At 36.4% G+C, this 17,154-nt stretch overlaps 2 protein-coding genes across 3 annotated transcripts; one reads left to right on the forward strand and one right to left on the reverse strand.

Moving 5' to 3' along the window:
• Positions 1–733: 733 nt before the first annotated feature.
• Positions 734–2,511, forward strand: LOC127115329 (basic leucine zipper 6). Its single transcript, XM_051047148.1, has 5 exons — positions 734–1,004; positions 1,082–1,566; positions 1,771–1,846; positions 1,917–2,043; positions 2,129–2,511. Exons 2-5 carry the CDS (start codon positions 1,103–1,105, stop codon positions 2,320–2,322), a joined length of 861 nt encoding a protein of 286 aa, XP_050903105.1. The 5' UTR covers positions 734–1,004; positions 1,082–1,102; the 3' UTR covers positions 2,323–2,511.
• A 255-nt stretch (positions 2,512–2,766) lies between these two features.
• On the reverse strand, positions 2,767–16,661 carry LOC127100750 (uncharacterized). Of its 2 annotated transcripts, XM_051046047.1 has the most exons (17): positions 15,677–16,661; positions 15,509–15,583; positions 15,355–15,417; positions 14,931–15,107; positions 14,008–14,559; positions 12,290–13,033; positions 10,869–11,147; positions 10,593–10,748; positions 9,950–10,037; positions 9,667–9,877; positions 7,073–7,532; positions 6,498–6,818; positions 4,759–5,533; positions 4,590–4,648; positions 3,940–4,413; positions 3,589–3,627; positions 2,767–3,131 (listed from the first exon to the last, which is right to left on the reverse strand). In XM_051046047.1, the coding sequence occupies exons 1-17, from the start codon at positions 16,358–16,360 to the stop codon at positions 2,946–2,948; spliced, it is 5,343 nt and encodes a 1,780-aa protein (XP_050902004.1). In that variant the 5' UTR covers positions 16,361–16,661; the 3' UTR covers positions 2,767–2,945. The 2 variants fall into 2 exon arrangements, with proteins under 2 accessions (XP_050902004.1, XP_050896636.1); XM_051040679.1 differs by having other exon boundaries at positions 9,667–10,037; positions 15,677–16,660.
• Positions 16,662–17,154: the final 493 nt, after the last annotated feature.

A 17,154-nucleotide genomic window follows, 5' to 3' on the forward strand; every position in this document is an offset into this window, starting at 1 on the left:
GCAAAATTCATGATAAATATTTGAAATGTCTCCTCAAATCTATGTTAAAATCTATGTTAAAGATGATAACATTTAATTAAGGAGCTTTTAAAATTCACTCAAGTGATTTGAAACAGAAATTATGTGCTTATTATTTCATAATTATAGAGACATACAAGGATTTTATCTTCTCTTACATTCTTTTTGTATTTGTCTCATTAGCAATATTACTATAAACATTATCTTTTACGTGTTATTGAATAAAACCACAAACTATTGATGTATGACCCTCATTCTCCGGTTCCAAAATCAGATAAATCTAATTTCTTCACAAATAGCAAATCTTTCATTTTTTCATTCCACAAATGATAATTAGTGTCATTCATTCATTCAAATATATTTGTATTTTTCTCTATCATTTAAACAAGCCAAATACACCATTAAACTTTGATGTCACTTTGATGAAAAATTAACATTTAATACAATATCACACCGACATGCAACGAAAATAAAATTCTCTAAACTTACAAAATTGAACGAGGGACAAAATTGTAATTGAAAATAAATAAATAAAATTATAACAATCTATAAATTAGTTATGTTAAAAATATAAAACGGTGCTTAATATAGAATATTTTAATATTTAACTAATTTGATACTTGATTGATATGCAAAAACGTGTTAAGAAAAGTATTTTTTTTTCTTAGATGAAAAATGGTAAGTGAACATAAGAATAACATGGCCAATTTTAAAGTCTAAGTACGCAAAACACGCTCTTCCTACATTCCTTTCGGACTCATTCTCTCTTTACCTTATCACACAAGAAAGAAAACAAACACAAATGGGAGGTCACCTACTCCTCCCTCCATCTCTGGTAATTCATTCATTCTTCACCTCATTCTTTTCCTTAAACTATTCAATGTCTTTAATACAATTTTAGATATGTATGCAAATCTCATCCTTCTAATTAGTTTTGTCAAGAATCACATCAGAACAGAACGCATTGCGTGTATTAATTGATCAAGGTTAGTTTAATTGCACATTTTTATTATTATTATTTCCTTTGGAAACATGTAACAATTTTATCTGCACTACACTGCAGGATCATACAGGTGACAAATAAATGCAAAGTTGGAATAGTGTACCAAACTTGAGAGACCACTCTGAATTTGAACAAGCATTTTTATTACCTCCTAACAATAAAATGAGTGGTAGTAGTAGTAGTAATAGATATGATGAAATAGGTGAATTATGTATAGATGGATTAGTATCAGGAATGGGCGGAATGAGGCTAAATCAACGTACATATTCAGATAGTTTGTTATCTGAGGCGGTGCAGCAGCAGCAGGATGTACCTTATTGGTTGAAAGATCTCCTTGACGATGATGATGACGAGCCTGTAGAAGAAAAACCTCCTAGCAGGACTCATAGAAGATCATCAAGTGACTCAATAGCATACTTACATGATAAAAGTATACTTCTTCAAGATCCTGATAGGAAGGAACGGAATATTAATGTAACAAACCCACAACTCTCCTTTCTGCACCAACAACTTCCTAGAATTGATCCTTCAAAACGTGTCAGAAGGTACATATACATGTCATATAGGATGCCTTGTCATTATTGTTGATGATACTGAAACACTTGTTCTATTTGGTTGCATCCACGATATGATACTGAAACACTTGTTCTATTTGGTTGCATGCACGATATGATACTGAAACACTTGTTCTATTTGGTTGCATCCACGATATGATACTGAAACACTTGTTCTATTTGGTTGCAATGCAGGCATTCAGCTCAACAGTACCGGGCGAGGAAAGTTCAATACATTGGAGAACTAGAAAGAAGTGTTCAATCTTTACAGGTGAGATTATTATAGACAGAAGTGTTACAGATTAATAAAAGATATCTGATTCGATTTCTTTAAAGTGTAGGCAGAAGGATATGAAGTTTCAGCAGAGCTTGAATTTCTTGATCAGCAAAACCTGATATTAGGTATGGAGAACAGGGCCCTCAAACAACGCTTGGACAGTTTATCTCAAGAGCACTTCATTAAATGCTGTGAGTATAGTACTACCATTTTTTTAATAATTACAACCTCCATTAAGTTTTGGTAATGTATAAGTGGTTAATTTTGATTCTACAGTGGAGCAGGAAGTGCTTGAGAAAGAAATCTCAAGGCTTAGAAATCTTTATCAACAACAACAACAACACAGGCAGCAGCAGCAGCAGCAAAAACACAATGGTAGAAATCGATCTAAACGTCAAGATATCGATTCGTCAATTGCCAAACTCCCTTTCAAGAATAAGGGAACTGAGTCATCACAGAAAGCCATATAGATAGATTCTCAAAATATGTATTAACATCGCAACAAAGTCATCCATATATATTAGTTTACATTTTATTCAAATTGGTGTTGCCATGCATTGACAATAGCATGAGTTCAGGTAGGATATAAAATTCTCCATGTAAACTATACGTTCTTCGTTTAATAAATTTAATATTTAAGGTCCGTTTAAATAAGAATAGAGTACCATTTATTTTTTATATTACACCTTATAAAATAAATGAAAATATTAGGGAATTACACTAAATCAACGTTTAGTCATGATACATGATAAATAAGAATATTTATTTTATGTTCATATATAAACATTACATTGTGTATATATGAACTGTTTATTAGAAAGATTATCGACTAGAGGTTTAAGTTAGTTATATCCACAGGCCGAAGGAGCAGTTTTAATTGATAACACTGGGTTGAATTGTGACCCTTTGAAATCTTACTCAACTCATCAATTTCAACATTGAACATATTCTCAAGTCAGAACAGAACGTGGAGTCCAAAAAGCTACCTAAGTTATGATTCTTCCAATATGAACTTTAATATCAGTATCTGAAATTGCCTATATATATACATGATATTAATCTACTTTGCATATCCAATACCCATATATTTTCGCTACAACAAGGAAGTACTTGTAGGATTGGCAAAGAAATGATCTGCGCAAATCCACTTCTCTTGACTCGATTTGCTTCCAATAAGATTCTGTAGCATGGAGGGGCCTCCGCCAAATTTTCTTTGGTACATTTTCCTCAAAATTAGGTGTTTATCAAGAGCCATCAATTCCAGAAGAGTTCTACAGCTCTGTGAGAAACTTGAATCAGTGTTTACTCTCAAGGCAAGTGCACAAAAACAAAGAAAACACATAGGCAACAATAGCAAAAACAATATTGGATCAAAGTCGAGGTTTACAATCAGCATTACGAAACAATTAATATAGTACAGCCTTGTACACAACTAGACATAAATTGAAAACTAGAAGGGTGAAGTGGCAACTGGGTAAGTTTCAATATACCTTAGAAGAAAAGGGTTATCCGCTCAATCTTACCATTTGAAAGATTTTTGAAAGAAAAAAAAAAGAGAATATGTTGTGGATAACACTAGAAGAGAACAGGAAAACAAGCATGTACAAAGAACATACTACCCCAAACCAGGTCATCGTGACTTGAGTACAGATTGCAGGTGGTAACCACTATTTCTCAAAAAATATAATGTGAAACCAATGAGAAGAATTTCAGAAGAGAAATCATAGAAAGGATACCTGTGGATTCAGCACATGCATCTGACGTAGAATATCCTCCTAGCACAGAGAAAATGAAATCGTCAGTAAGCTTTTTCTTTTCTTATTGGAATACTGAAAAAGGTTTAACTTGGGTAGCTGGCCACCACACTTATTTTCAAGCTAAGTAAAATTGCCAGCCTCTGCAGCTCATTCAATATTTTCTCACTTTAGTATTTAAAAATTGATAGCTTTCCAATGTGCTGTTTTCATCTAAACTGGACTAGAGCAAAAAACTAGTATGCAACAACACTCACTAGCAACTATTTTTCGAAGTTGAAAGTTCTATGAAAACTTAAATAAATTTGGTCAAAGAACAATATATTCATATACCTCCAAAATCCCTGGGTTCTGCATCACTATTCCAAGAACACGACGTTTGAGTCCCTTGAAAACAACGCTATTGATGGTCCCATCTCCATTGACCCATGGCAATATTGGCATACATAATTCACCCGACGAAAACTTGACTATTTCTTTCTCATGATCACGTCTCGACGGGCCAAATCTGATTTGCATGCTGCCTTCATTCTTGTCACAGGCTTGTTTTTCATGGTCCACATCCATATGTGGAAGATTAAGAATTGTCACTTTGTGCACATTATCAAGGCCAGTGTTTCTTTCCCTCAGAACATCAACAGCAGCAGAGCCACTTTCTTCTGATTTGTAAAGCTTGCATGTATTATCACTCTCCTTATCGGTCTTGTTTGAGGAAGGTTGAACAGGATGAAAACAAGGCTCGGCTGTCAAAAAGTACTTGTGGCGGTATGGAGCATCAACAATACGAACAGAGTCATAAGCATTGACCTAAAAAAAGAAATAAAACTTGTTTTGAAGCTGAAACAGAGAATAAACTATTACAATTTTCAGCAAAAACTTTCAATTTCTTCGGAGATAAATGGCTTAAATTATTACTGATGTCGCAAACTACATCAAAATCTAAATTAATGCTATAAACAATTGGAACAAGGAGGAGGGAGGACCTTTATGGCTTTTCCAAATGCTTGAAGAGCATCAACAACCAGTCCATCCACATCTGCTCCTAAAAGACATAAAGCCATAAACACAATAAACAAACTGATAGAAAATAATTGAATATTTTATCGATTTTAAGCCAATCACATACAAGATTATATTTCAAAGCCTCTATACCTGGCAAGTTTATAGCTTGGGAAATTTCTCCCATGCTTAATCCTTGGTCACCAGCCTTCATGATGGCAGCATAAACAACCATGAAGACCTCAGCACACACAGCACATTCCTGTTCTTGATCGGAAGGTACCGTCATCAAACGGCGTACATACTCTGCCATAGCTTCCCAGGGTGATTCAATGTGACTTTTATTCTCAGGTACTTGGTCGCATGAGTCAACCGTTTCCAGCATATGATCAGTAAATGAATAGTTACTGCTTTGGGCCGTGTTAACTTGAAAATTCCCCTCAAAATGTTGGTCATTGTTATTGTTATCATTTTCCTTGAACAAATCTAAAATATCAGCTCTTGAGACTGCCGTGCGGTGAACAGAAACTATTATACCAGGAAAACCTTTTTCCCGGCGAGAAATAATTTCACCCTCTGTTCCGAATGAGGATTTCGACTTTTTGGCTTTGTCACTAAAGGAAGACCCACTAGCATCAGATTTACGCTTGCCACTTCTCAAATCATCAGCTTCTCCAACTCCATTAGTTGGTAAGCTTGGTGAAATTGAAAGTTCTCCTGATGAGATCAAAGCAAACAAATGAAAAGTTTCCCCACATTGAAGATCTTCAGCAAGATCAGTCCCCATTACGTTGAGGTCTTTGTCCCTTTCCTTCAGCCACGCAGAAAATTTAACAGCTTGCTTTCCAGTTTCAAAAGGAAATGGTGACTGCGAAACACTGTGCAAGAACCGCTGTGATAGTTCAAATCGACTGTTGTTGCCTCCAACCTGTAAAATGCCAATGTAATTAGAGCTTTCTCAAACACACATATTTCATGTTATTTATATAAAATGGTAACAGAGGAAGTGGAGAAGAATAAGAAAACAGGATGCTAAAAATCTTAAAATGCAGAATCAAATTCAAATAAGTAGCAACAATACCAGGCAAACATAACAAATCTTTAGCCTGTGTATCATGGTTTAAAAACCCTCTTCAGGAGCCCAAAATAATGACATCGAGTTAAAAGAAAAATGAAAGCTATAGTTACTAACAACTTATTAGTTTAATAAATATTAGTTAGGTTTTGGTAAACCTAATAAGTACATTCCGCCTAGCTTAAGGGGGGGTGTCACCTGTTTTATGTGAGTATACATGTACTTTAATCATACTCAATATTAACCTTTGGACATGTTTTCACAAACATGGGGCCAGTTTGGATTGCCTTGATTTATTTGAGCTTATCTACTGACATAAAATTTGTGAGACTGTTTGGAAGAACTTATAAAAACAGCTTATGACATTATTCATAAGCTATTTTTAGCTCATTTTCATAAATTCTCCAAGATAATTTAAGAATTATAGCCTATAGCCTACTCGAAAACAATTTAACTTTATTTTATCCTTTGCTATAAAAACAACTTAAACATAAGTTGTTTCTCAAAACAGGGTCACGTTCTCATTGTCTCTGACTAAGTTAGAGCTTTTAAATGTAAGACTTGTATGTTTTTAAATGTAAGACTTATATGTTGCATACATTCTCTCAATGTAAGACTTATAAATGTAAGACTTATAAATGTAAGACTTATATGTTGCATACATTCTCTTTCAATTCTGGATGTATTTGTTTTTTTCATAACAAAGTCATCTGGAAACTGATTAAATTGTTATGATGCGCACTGTAAACTCAAATGATGCACAATAAAGGTAAATACTAGAGCAAGCAACAGTATAAGGTAAAGTTGAACTATTTACCATTATTTTTTTCTCTCTAAGATAGTTAAAAGCAGCAAGTAGATCATGCTCTGAGTAACGCCGAAGAATGTCTGCTAATAAATTTGGTGCCTGTGGACTGGTAGCGGTGCTTAAAAAAACAAGCTTAAATAGCTCCACGGCATTTGAAACAGCCAATGACTCATATACTTGTCCATAAATACTCGGTCTGTTGTTTAGAAACTTTGAAATTTTCATATCAAGACGTGATCTTTGGGAAGAAAATGTTTGGGGTTTCCCATGATGGCTCTGAATAATCTCACTATGAACAGCTAATGTAGTTTTTTTATTTTCTTGAGATTCCTGCCACAAAAAAATGATTCCTTAGGTCAGACCAGACAGCTTACAAAATAAATGAAAACTGTATTACATCAAATAATTAAACAAAGATTCTTCCAAAAGGTATGTGATATTAATAATTAAAAAAATTAGAATAAAACAAAATAAGTGAAGTCTCACTTAGAAACTTGGAAAGCAATAACTGGACATTATTATAATGTATATTTATAACTACTATTATTATTATTATTATTATTATTCAAGTCTTAGAGAATTACATATCTATTCCAATCTTCATATTGCGATTGAACATTTTGTGAGGAGGCGTCCAACTTGGCCATCATCTTGCAGCGAAGAATCTCCTCAAGGGCTGCCTTAATACTTTTGTTCTCAAAGTCGTCCCAGGCTTCTCCATTTAGACTACCCTTTTGAATTTCAACATCTGGACTAAAACTATTGTGAACACCTTTACTAGACTGGGATTGCACAAACAGTCTGCAATCATCTTTATTTGATGACAAGTTCTGAGACTTCTCCAGCTGTTTTGCATAGCGTTCACTGAGCATGCTACAGAGTTTATTCACAGCTTTCCTAAATCTTAAGTTACCATTCAGAAGAGACATTCTTCTCCTACAAGCACTTGGAGCGGACGGAAGATCAGTAAGTGAGGTCCAATCTATGCGATGATAATTGGCACCAAGAACAGCACGGTGTCTAACATATTGGATCACCAATTGCCTGAAATAAGATACAATCATAGTTACTCAGACAAGTGATAGGAACAGAAATATACACAAAATCAATGTACAGAAACTGAATTGGTATTGGCAGTAAACATTAAAACAGAGGCTAATTCCTCTTCATACAATATGTGGAAATATGGATGATAAAAAAAGAAAGAAAATGGTAATGGATGGAGTCTAGCTCCTTGCAGAATGACAATGAAAAGATGGATAAACATCAGAAAAACTGAGAAAATAACCTCTCTCAGGGTATATGCAAGAATGGATAAACATCAAAGGAAACAATAAAAATAAGCATAAATAACGGGAAAATAGAACGGTATTTCTCGGTTGGTGATGGCATCAATACTCAGGGTATAGTGGAGTCTCTTCGACTTCGTATCCTCGAAGCTCTGCGATCTGGCATCGGCGATCTCATCATTTAGTATATCAGTTTCAGTGTCATGTGAGACGACTGATACTTCGACCTGCAAAGCAACGTCAGCGAACTCCTGGCGAAGCTGGGCTATCTCCATAAGAAGCTTAATCAGTTCAGACTGCATGCTTGGACTCTGGAGATTTGGATTATTGGTGCGGATTTTGAGTCTGATAGGTGCGATTTTCGGCTCGTCTACTATCTCTCCCTGCCCTTCTATGGCGTAGGCCCAGTTGGCCTGATCAATAACACAAGTTACCTGAGGATCCGGTAAAGTGAAATAGTGAATAGTCTCACCCTTGATTAAGAGCCTGTATTGATCCGGTTGGAAAGAAGATCTCCTTATGAGGCTACGTTCCAGACAGAAGTCAATACCCATCAAGGTGTAGCTGCAGTAAGACGTCAGGTGAGATAGTCTTCTATCAAGTCTCAGGACTGAGGCTATATGAGTCATCGTGCTTCCAACGTGTATAGGGCTCACAGCGGAGCGAACATTAAGATATAGACTCTCGATCAGGAAAGCTCCGCAATCTACTGAGCGTGACTGAATGGTACAGTACATGAAGAAGATCTCTTCAGCACTCACATGCGTATCAGGGTCACGCTTGGGGCATCACTAGCGTGACCCTGATACGCATGTGAGTGCTGAAGAGATCTTCTTCATGTACTGTACCACTCAGTCACACCTAGTAGATTGCGGAGCTTTTCTGATCGAGAGTCTATATCTTAATGCTCGCTCCGCTGTGAGCCCTATACACGTTGGAAGCACGGTGACTCATATAGCCTCAGCCATAGGACTTGATAGAAGACTATCTCACTTGACGTCTTACTGCAGCCACACCTTGATGGATATTGACTTCTGTCTGGACCGTGGCCTCATGAGGAGATCTTCTTTCCAACCGGATCAATACAGGCTCTTAATCGAGGGTGAGACTATTCACTACTTCACTTTAACGGACCCTCAGGTAACTTGTGCTATTGATCAGGCCAACTGGGCCTACGCCATATAAGGGCAGGGAGAGACAGTAGACGAGCCGAAAATCGCATTTATCATAATCAAAGTCCGCACCAATAATCCAAATCTCCAGAGTCCAAGCATGCAGTCTGGACTGATTAAGCTTCGTATGAAGATAGCCCAACTTCGCTAGGAGCTTGCTGACGTTGCTTTGCAGGTCGAAGTATCAGTCGCCTCACATGACACTGAAACCGATATATTGAATGATGAGATCGTCGACCTCTGGCGCCAGATCACAGAGCTTCGAGGATACGAAGTCGAGGAGACTCCACTATACCCTGAGCATTGATGCCATCACCAACCGAGAAATACCGTTCGATTTTCCTATTTTCCCGTTATTTATTATTTATGCTTATTTTTATTGTTTCCTTTGATGTTTATCCATTCTCCCGAATTCAAGCCATCAAAATATCCGTTATATATATATATATATATATATATATATATATATATATATATATATATATCTTTTGTATTCGAGCTTGCATTAAGTGCTATTGTAAATGATAACCGGATAAGATCATACAGTCGGTGATTGACTACCACCCAATATACTAAAAACACAAGCAACAGTAAGCTGTATTAGTTTGCCATGGTTGGCTTGGACATAAATGAACCATAGTTAAAGAGCCACTATTTCTTCTACAGAAAAATAATTATTTGGCTCACCATTTTAACAGGCTCCAAAATTTCTCTTACCTGTCAGTTTTGTCTGACCATATGAATCTGCTTTGGCGTGGTGGCCTCATTGCAGTCATTGAAGTTAAGATACACTGGTTAATAGATGGAGAACAGTCTTGAGAACCCTCAATTTCATGATTACCCTCCTCAAACTCTTGCACATGGGTCACTAGCTCCTTTGAATGAATGTCCATGTTATGTTGTTCATCAATGTGTTTGCCCATAACATCTGCATCAATTCTTGCATATTTTGATGGCCTGAATTCAGGAAAATCTTTCTTCCTGCGATAAGATGAATTACCTTTGCGTTGAAGTGAATTATTTTCACTCTCTTCAGCATTTAACTGATTAAGGCATTGGCGACGCTTACTATAATACATGCTAAGTACCTGCAAGTGACATTAAGAAAAGTAAAAAATGGATACTTGTTGGAAAAAGTAGCAACAGTCGGCCATCTTAGAACAGTAAACAGCGGCACAAACACTCAAATGAGTCAACTTAAATATCATTTCACAAAAGCAACAAATCCCTCATTTGAAGTTCAAAATTATGAGTTCACTACCCATTTACAGTTTATTCTACCATTACCAACCTTTTGTCTCTAAATTTATAATAAACAACAGGTTCAACAGGTCAATTGGATCATACTGTTCATATGCATATCGATCATAGATTGAGGCCATTAATGTTTCACGATAATTGATAAAAGAAGATTTACTAAAAGTATGTAAAATAATATAAAAGACTAATATTTCAGGAAGCACAAAAAAGTGACAAACATTTAAACACTTTGTTTAGGCAAGAAATCTGTAACAGTATTTGATTAAGACGTGAGAGAAGCCCATTAAATCTATGTTCCCTCGCAGATATACTAAGCTACTGACATTGTATATTCCAAAACAGATGAACAACAAAATCAAGCCAACAGCTTGAAACAAACCAACCTGCTCCAAGGTAAGATTCAGATCTTTTGCAATCTTCTCACAATCCTTGTATGAAATTTTTTCAGTAAGATCATGTTTAGATACATGCTTTAAAAGCTCAGCACGTTGTTCAGCTGTCATTACGCGATTAGATGCCCATGAACGGAAGCGGAAAACCTAACAAAGTTAAAAGAAGAAGAAAAAAACATCTTTTGAGTTTGGATTGGAATTGAGATCTCAAAATATAATACAGCACTGGAATCTGATATAAAGCATGAAAACTGAATATAATATTACCTCGTGGACCACAGATCCAGGAAATGCATATAAAGCAGCTTTTTTATTAGCAGCAGCATAACAGTACTCCAATGTTCGCCAATATTCATCAACTGCGTATCTATTAAATAGAATAAAATCATGCCTAATTCTTGGTCGAAGATCATGAGACATAAAACTTAAAGATGCTTCATCATTTGAAAGGGGTTCTTCAATGTAAGGCCTAAGTTCCATCATGTGTGTCAAAGAATGTGGAGTTTTAACTCCGTCTGTAGATTGTGAAGTTATCATCCGAATGAGCTACAAAAAGAAATACACATCAAGCAAGCATTGTAAGAATTTTTAAAATGTAATAGTAATCTTAAATATATTAACCTGCTACTTTTTAATTTCCTAGTACTTCTCTACTTTCACTTTTTGGCTGACAACACCGTCTACCTTTGATAACTTTGATAACTCTGTTCCCACTCCCTCAGGTCTCAACCATTCTTACTCAATATTAGTACTTGACCCAATTATTAATATCATATGATTGCGAGGTTAGTGTATTGTAACAATTTATCTTAAGAGTCTCACATCGGACAATATAAGGTTTGAACATGTGCTTATAAGTGGGGGCAATCCTCACCCTACTAACTGGTTTTATAGGGTTGAGTTAGGCTCAACCACATGTCTTAACATGGTATCAAGAGTCTCGTTTAAGATCCGGTGGGCCACCTGCTATCAGGTTTCCACTATCGGGTCATCTACCATTTATTTTCACGCTCCAGTTGTCGAGTCTTGGGCGTGAGGGGGGGTGTTAAGAGTCCCACATCGGACAATATAAGGCTTGAACATGTGCTTATAAGTGGGGACAATCCTCACCTTACTAACCGGTTTTGTAGGGTTGAGTTAGACCCAACCACATGTCTTTACATCTATCTATATTTGTCAATCATTCAGTCATATTTTCAGGTTAGTACCATTAGTTTTCTGCTTCATTGTTTCTTCCTAATTCTAGAGCTACAAGTTAAACAATGTTTATATAATTAAACTGTTAGGATCCTCTCTTTGAATAAGAAAGAACTCCTAGAATAGTGGTGTAAAAACAAATTAGCATGAATAAAGATTGCAAACAAATGAAAGACTTCTTATTGGTATAGAGAGATTGTGTTAGACTATTCATTAATTAGTAGTTATAATTTTAAGTAGCAATTGTTTTATTATTAGGAGTGATTAGTGGGAGGTTATTATAGTATTAGGAGCAGTTATGTTTTATTAATGTTGTGTCTTTATGTTTAGAACAATAGGGGAAGATAGGGAAGAGTCGTTTATCAGGGAATTCAACAGGAAAAGGGTCATTTTGGCATTAAGTGAGGTGCAGACCCTCGAAGTTCTGCAACATTCTTGATAAAACATAAAAGCAAAACCTCAAATTTAGCTTAACAGTCAACAAGGAATACCTTTAACCGCCTTAAAGTGTCAATAACTAATGACAGTCTTCCAGTTGCTAGAGTATCAATTAAACACTTGTACTCATTAGGAGGAAGATCAGCGAGACATAAACCCATCTTGCACTTATCAATCATTTCCTCATACTTTTTAGTGGACCCTGCAACTTGTAAAAATAGTTCCAGTGGAATTGCTTTAATAGCTGCATCTAGAGAAAATAATTTGCTGCTACTATGAGGATTATCATCTAGCCCGTTAGATGATAAAGTATCACTGTGGCTTTCTGACTTATGCAGATAATCCCAAAGAAAACAGTGCAGCAGTTTAGCACGAATCATTTTTGATAATATAAATCCATTAGCACGCATGGCTTCTGCTACCTCCGCCTGCCGACCTGGAACTCTATCGCTTTGAACTTTCTGAATATCCTCCATCACAGGTATCGATTCATCATTTTTCCGAGGTCGGATACTTTTGCTGCGAATAAAAGTATTAAATGATCTCACTTTATCTCGCATTTCATCAAATAACTCAGGAGATAGACTTAAGGATGGATGCATAATAACCACACAATCTGTGGTCCTTGAATATTCAGCAATAACAGGAGAATGCACTGTTATGCACTTGCATTGCCCTTGTTCCTGAAGTATAGCCAATATTCGATCTATAGTCTTTCGGTCCACTTTTTTGGACTTATTCTTCTCAAAGGTATTAAGCCACCTATTTAGCTCCGGTCGCAAAACAAACCTTTCGTCCTGCATGAATAAAAATGATAAGCATTTTTGTCTTAGAAAAAGAGAATAAATGTTTTAAGACAATAAACTGTTGGACTTTCCACCTTAATTGCGGTCTGCCCCTAGTCACCTTAATTGCGGCTCTTTGGCTTGCATCATTGCAGCCCCTAACACCTTCATTGTGTTAGTTTTGAAGGAGTGAATTTAGTCTCACATTACTTAGAGATATGGTTTTGTTGTGTTTATAATTGTTGTGTGTATAAGTTGGGGCAATCCTCACCTTACAAGCCGGTTTAAGTCCAACCCAAATTTTGAGATGGTATCATAGCCTATCCTAGACCCATTGTTGGGCTTCCCGCATCGTACAGCTTCGGGCTCATTCAGGCCCAAGCACGAGGGGGGTGTTGGACTTTCCGCCTTAATTGCGGTCTGCCCCTAGTCGCTTTAATTGCGGCACTTTGCCTTGCCTCAGTGCAGCCCCTAACACCTTCATTGTGTTAGCTTTGAAAGGGTGGATTTAGTCCCCCATTGTTTAGAGATATGGCATGTGTTGTGTTTATAGGTGGGGGAAATCCTCACCTCACAAGCCGGTTTTGTAGGATTGAATTAGACCCAACCCAAATTCTGAAATGGTATCAGAGTCTATCCTAGATCCATTGTTGGACTTCCCGCATCGTCCACGCTTCGGGCTCATTGAGGCCCAAGCGTGAGGGGGTGTGTTGGATTTTCCGCCTTAATTGCGGTCCACCCCTAGTCGCCTTAATTGCGGCTCTTTGACTTGCCTCATTGCAGCCCCTAACACCTTCATTGTGTTAACTTTAAAGGGGTGAATTTAATCCCACATTGCTCAGAGATATGGTCTGTATTATGTTTATAAGTGGGAACAATCCTCACCTTACAAGCCGGTTTTGTAGGGATGAGTTAGGCCCAATCCAAATTCTGAGATAAACAATTGTTTCCACGGCAACAAGCATATGAAAAAAAAAATGACAGACCTTTAGTTTTTCTAGTATCCTGATTGCCCTTTTAGTGCTATCAGATGTGATCGATAGACTTGAATATCTTGGATATGCTCCAGGAGTGAATTGTGTCGATACATCATATGATGCTTCTGATAAGACACTGTTTGCCCCCCTAGGTAAACTGACTGGTTTGCTGTGAGAAATAGTACCCCTTTGGTCAAGGGCCGAATCCTGCAAATTTGTCGGTGTTTCTACATTGTTTGTAGACGCACATAATAGTTTTGAACCAGCTCCTATATCTTCCAATTGGTCAGGGCCAACAAGTTCTCCTTTGAAAGTTGAAGACTCAGATTCAGTTATTATTTTTGAAGAACTATCGGGCACATGTTGGTCCAAAACTTTATTTTCATCGAGCTTGTGAATAAGTGAAACTTCGAGTTCAGGGTTGAAATTTCTAGATGTCCAAACTCGAATTGTCTTAGCCTTATCGCATAGTTCTTCTTGTGCTCTCATTCCAAATCTGTAGCACAAATTGACAAGTCGAAGGTGATTCTTTTTCAGATCAATCTGAAGCCTGTCACATATCTGTTTATATGAAACATCCAAATAAATTAAAAGTGAAAGGGAAATATTGTGCAGATTTGAAATGTGAGCATCAGCTCCAAAAGAAATCAATTTATGTCATCCCGTAATAATTGACTCGCAGCTCTTAATTTTCCTTTTTCCTTATGACCTCTACTCGGGTCTGTATCAAAATTCATCATGAATCACATACGGAAAGAAAAAAAACACCTTTAATATGCCTTGCTATTAATAAATATCCCAAACAATATATTGACTCTAATATTTTTAGATCTTTCTCATTTCCTTTTATCAAAAAAAAAATTCTCTTTCCCGGCATTGACACACTTTCATATGTCCTACCAAATTAGTCAATATAAGAATCAAGTGTGTACCTCTTTTATAGAAATACCATCTGATCCTGCAGTATCAACCATATCAAAAACTTGATGCTCAATAGGAAGCTCCACAAACTGATCGTTGACCTGACTTATACTCCCAGAGTCTGATTTCTTATCTTCTTTTCCAGATCCAGTAGTTATTGGATCAAGAAGCCTCATGCAAGGCTCAATCTACAGACAAGTTAAAACTTACAGTTAAGGACAAAAGCAAACGAAAACAATCTGTTTTAACTCTTTATGTGACTGACTGCTTATTTGTTTATAGTTTTGATAGAATACTCTGAATTTGCTTCACATAAGAAGACTTCAAATGCTTGCAAAGAGAGACACTGTGAAGACAAAATCCCACTCTGTAGAGACTAAAAAGTAACGGAGAGGATACAGTTGTTATAGTGGTAACCGGGAATAACTAACTGACCTTGCCATTCACCTTAGCATCAAACTGCTCCACAATATGATGCGTTTTCAGCCTGTGAGCAATCTGATCACACAACAAAAAGTGCAATAAGGTAATCTATCCATAGCTACATAACAGAATATATGATTACAGTTTTGGAAAACATCAAACACACTTGTCTCCAAGCCCTTTGTTTCGGACGCGATCCCGAGTAACCAAGATCCTTCTTGATAACAGTCACAGGAAGAACCTACAAGAAAATTAATGCAATGAGCATTATAATTATATATAAATGACAAGCTGAAACATTGAATGAGAATTGAATGAAAAAAAAAATAAGAACCTTGCCATTGGCATTTGCTAATTTGTCAGAAATAGCTTTGATTTGAGGTTCATAATCCGCCAGAACAACATTGGTTTGAAGCTCTGATTTTTGGTCTGGATTGTTGAATTGAGTGATTTGAAGTTCAAATCTCTGATGCTCGGCAATTGATTTGGCATAGCGACGCAAGTAAACTAAATTAGTGGAAATATTAGTAGGTACATAACTAGAGGAAGTGGAAATTCCCCCAATTTGTTTCTTCTTTTCAAGTGCAGAGCGTTTAACGATTAAGCCCTTACATTCCAAACTCCTGAGAACGTAGTGAAAGTTATTCGGATCGATTTTGAGTAGTTTAGAAAGTTGAGTTTGAGTAATACCGTCGTGTTTGGCATTGGCGAGAAGATGAAGGACGCGAAGTTGAGCTTGTTGGAGTAATTGAGGATCGTAAAGACCGACGAAGTTGTTGGCTAGGGTTTGTTGAGGGAAGATTTTGATATTGCCGTGATTAGCATCGAATTTAGGGTTAGGGGGGTCGAAACGGAGAGTGGGAATTCGGAGTAGGTTAGTGAAAACGGACTTTTGGAAAGAGGTTGTGAGAGGAGAGGAATGAGAGGAATGGAGTTTAGACCATAGGGATTGAAGAGTGAGTCCGTGTTCAACCTGTGAGCATATCTCTTCCAAAGCTGCGTTCAACACAGAGTCCATTCTCTTCGACCATCAATCGATCAATAACTGATTTGAATTTGTGGTTCGCGCGTTGTTTGCTCGGTGGAGGTGGAGGAGTTCGCGAGCTGGTACGGCTGCCGGAGGTGGAGGAGTTCGCGAGCTGGTACGGCTGCCGGAGGTGGATAAATGCGGTGGAGACACACGACTGGAAGAGGGGGAGCAGTGGTTGTTTTAAGGGGAAGAATGTTGTTTGTTTTATTATAAAAAGAAAAGAGGAATTGGATTTGTGAATAGGGGAATAGGGCACTACCTTCTTCTCGCTGAGAGAGAGACTTCTTTTCTATTTTTTTAATTACACTTATATCATTGTGAAATTAGACATTTGTGAATAAAACAATGCACAACATCTATTTTTTTTCTCTAATCTTTTGCCTTTTCTTTTTAGTTCATAATAATTTATATTTTTTATTTCTTTATTTGAATAGTTTTTATATTTTTCACATGAAGTAAAACTAATTTTGTATAAAAAAAGATAATTATAATTGATTTTATAAAAACTCGTATTCATTAATAATATTAAAAATATATAAATAAAAGATAATAATAAATATTTAATAATATAATAAAGAATAAATGGTAAATCTTCGATATATGGACAATCAATAATCGACATGTATTCTACTAAATCACAAAGATACTTTAAAATTACGTCCATTAGATGACATGACAGATTCATGTTTTGTTATCGGAAGATAACGTTTACACTATTTGATTATTATCAATGCATATGTGTGCGCGCGCGTAGAAGAAGTTGTAGGATTATAATTTAATAT

The sequence above is a fragment of the Lathyrus oleraceus genome, chromosome 1 (assembly GCF_024323335.1).
Source record: "Lathyrus oleraceus cultivar Zhongwan6 chromosome 1, CAAS_Psat_ZW6_1.0, whole genome shotgun sequence".
In the NCBI taxonomy this organism is placed as follows: domain Eukaryota; kingdom Viridiplantae; phylum Streptophyta; class Magnoliopsida; order Fabales; family Fabaceae; genus Lathyrus; species Lathyrus oleraceus.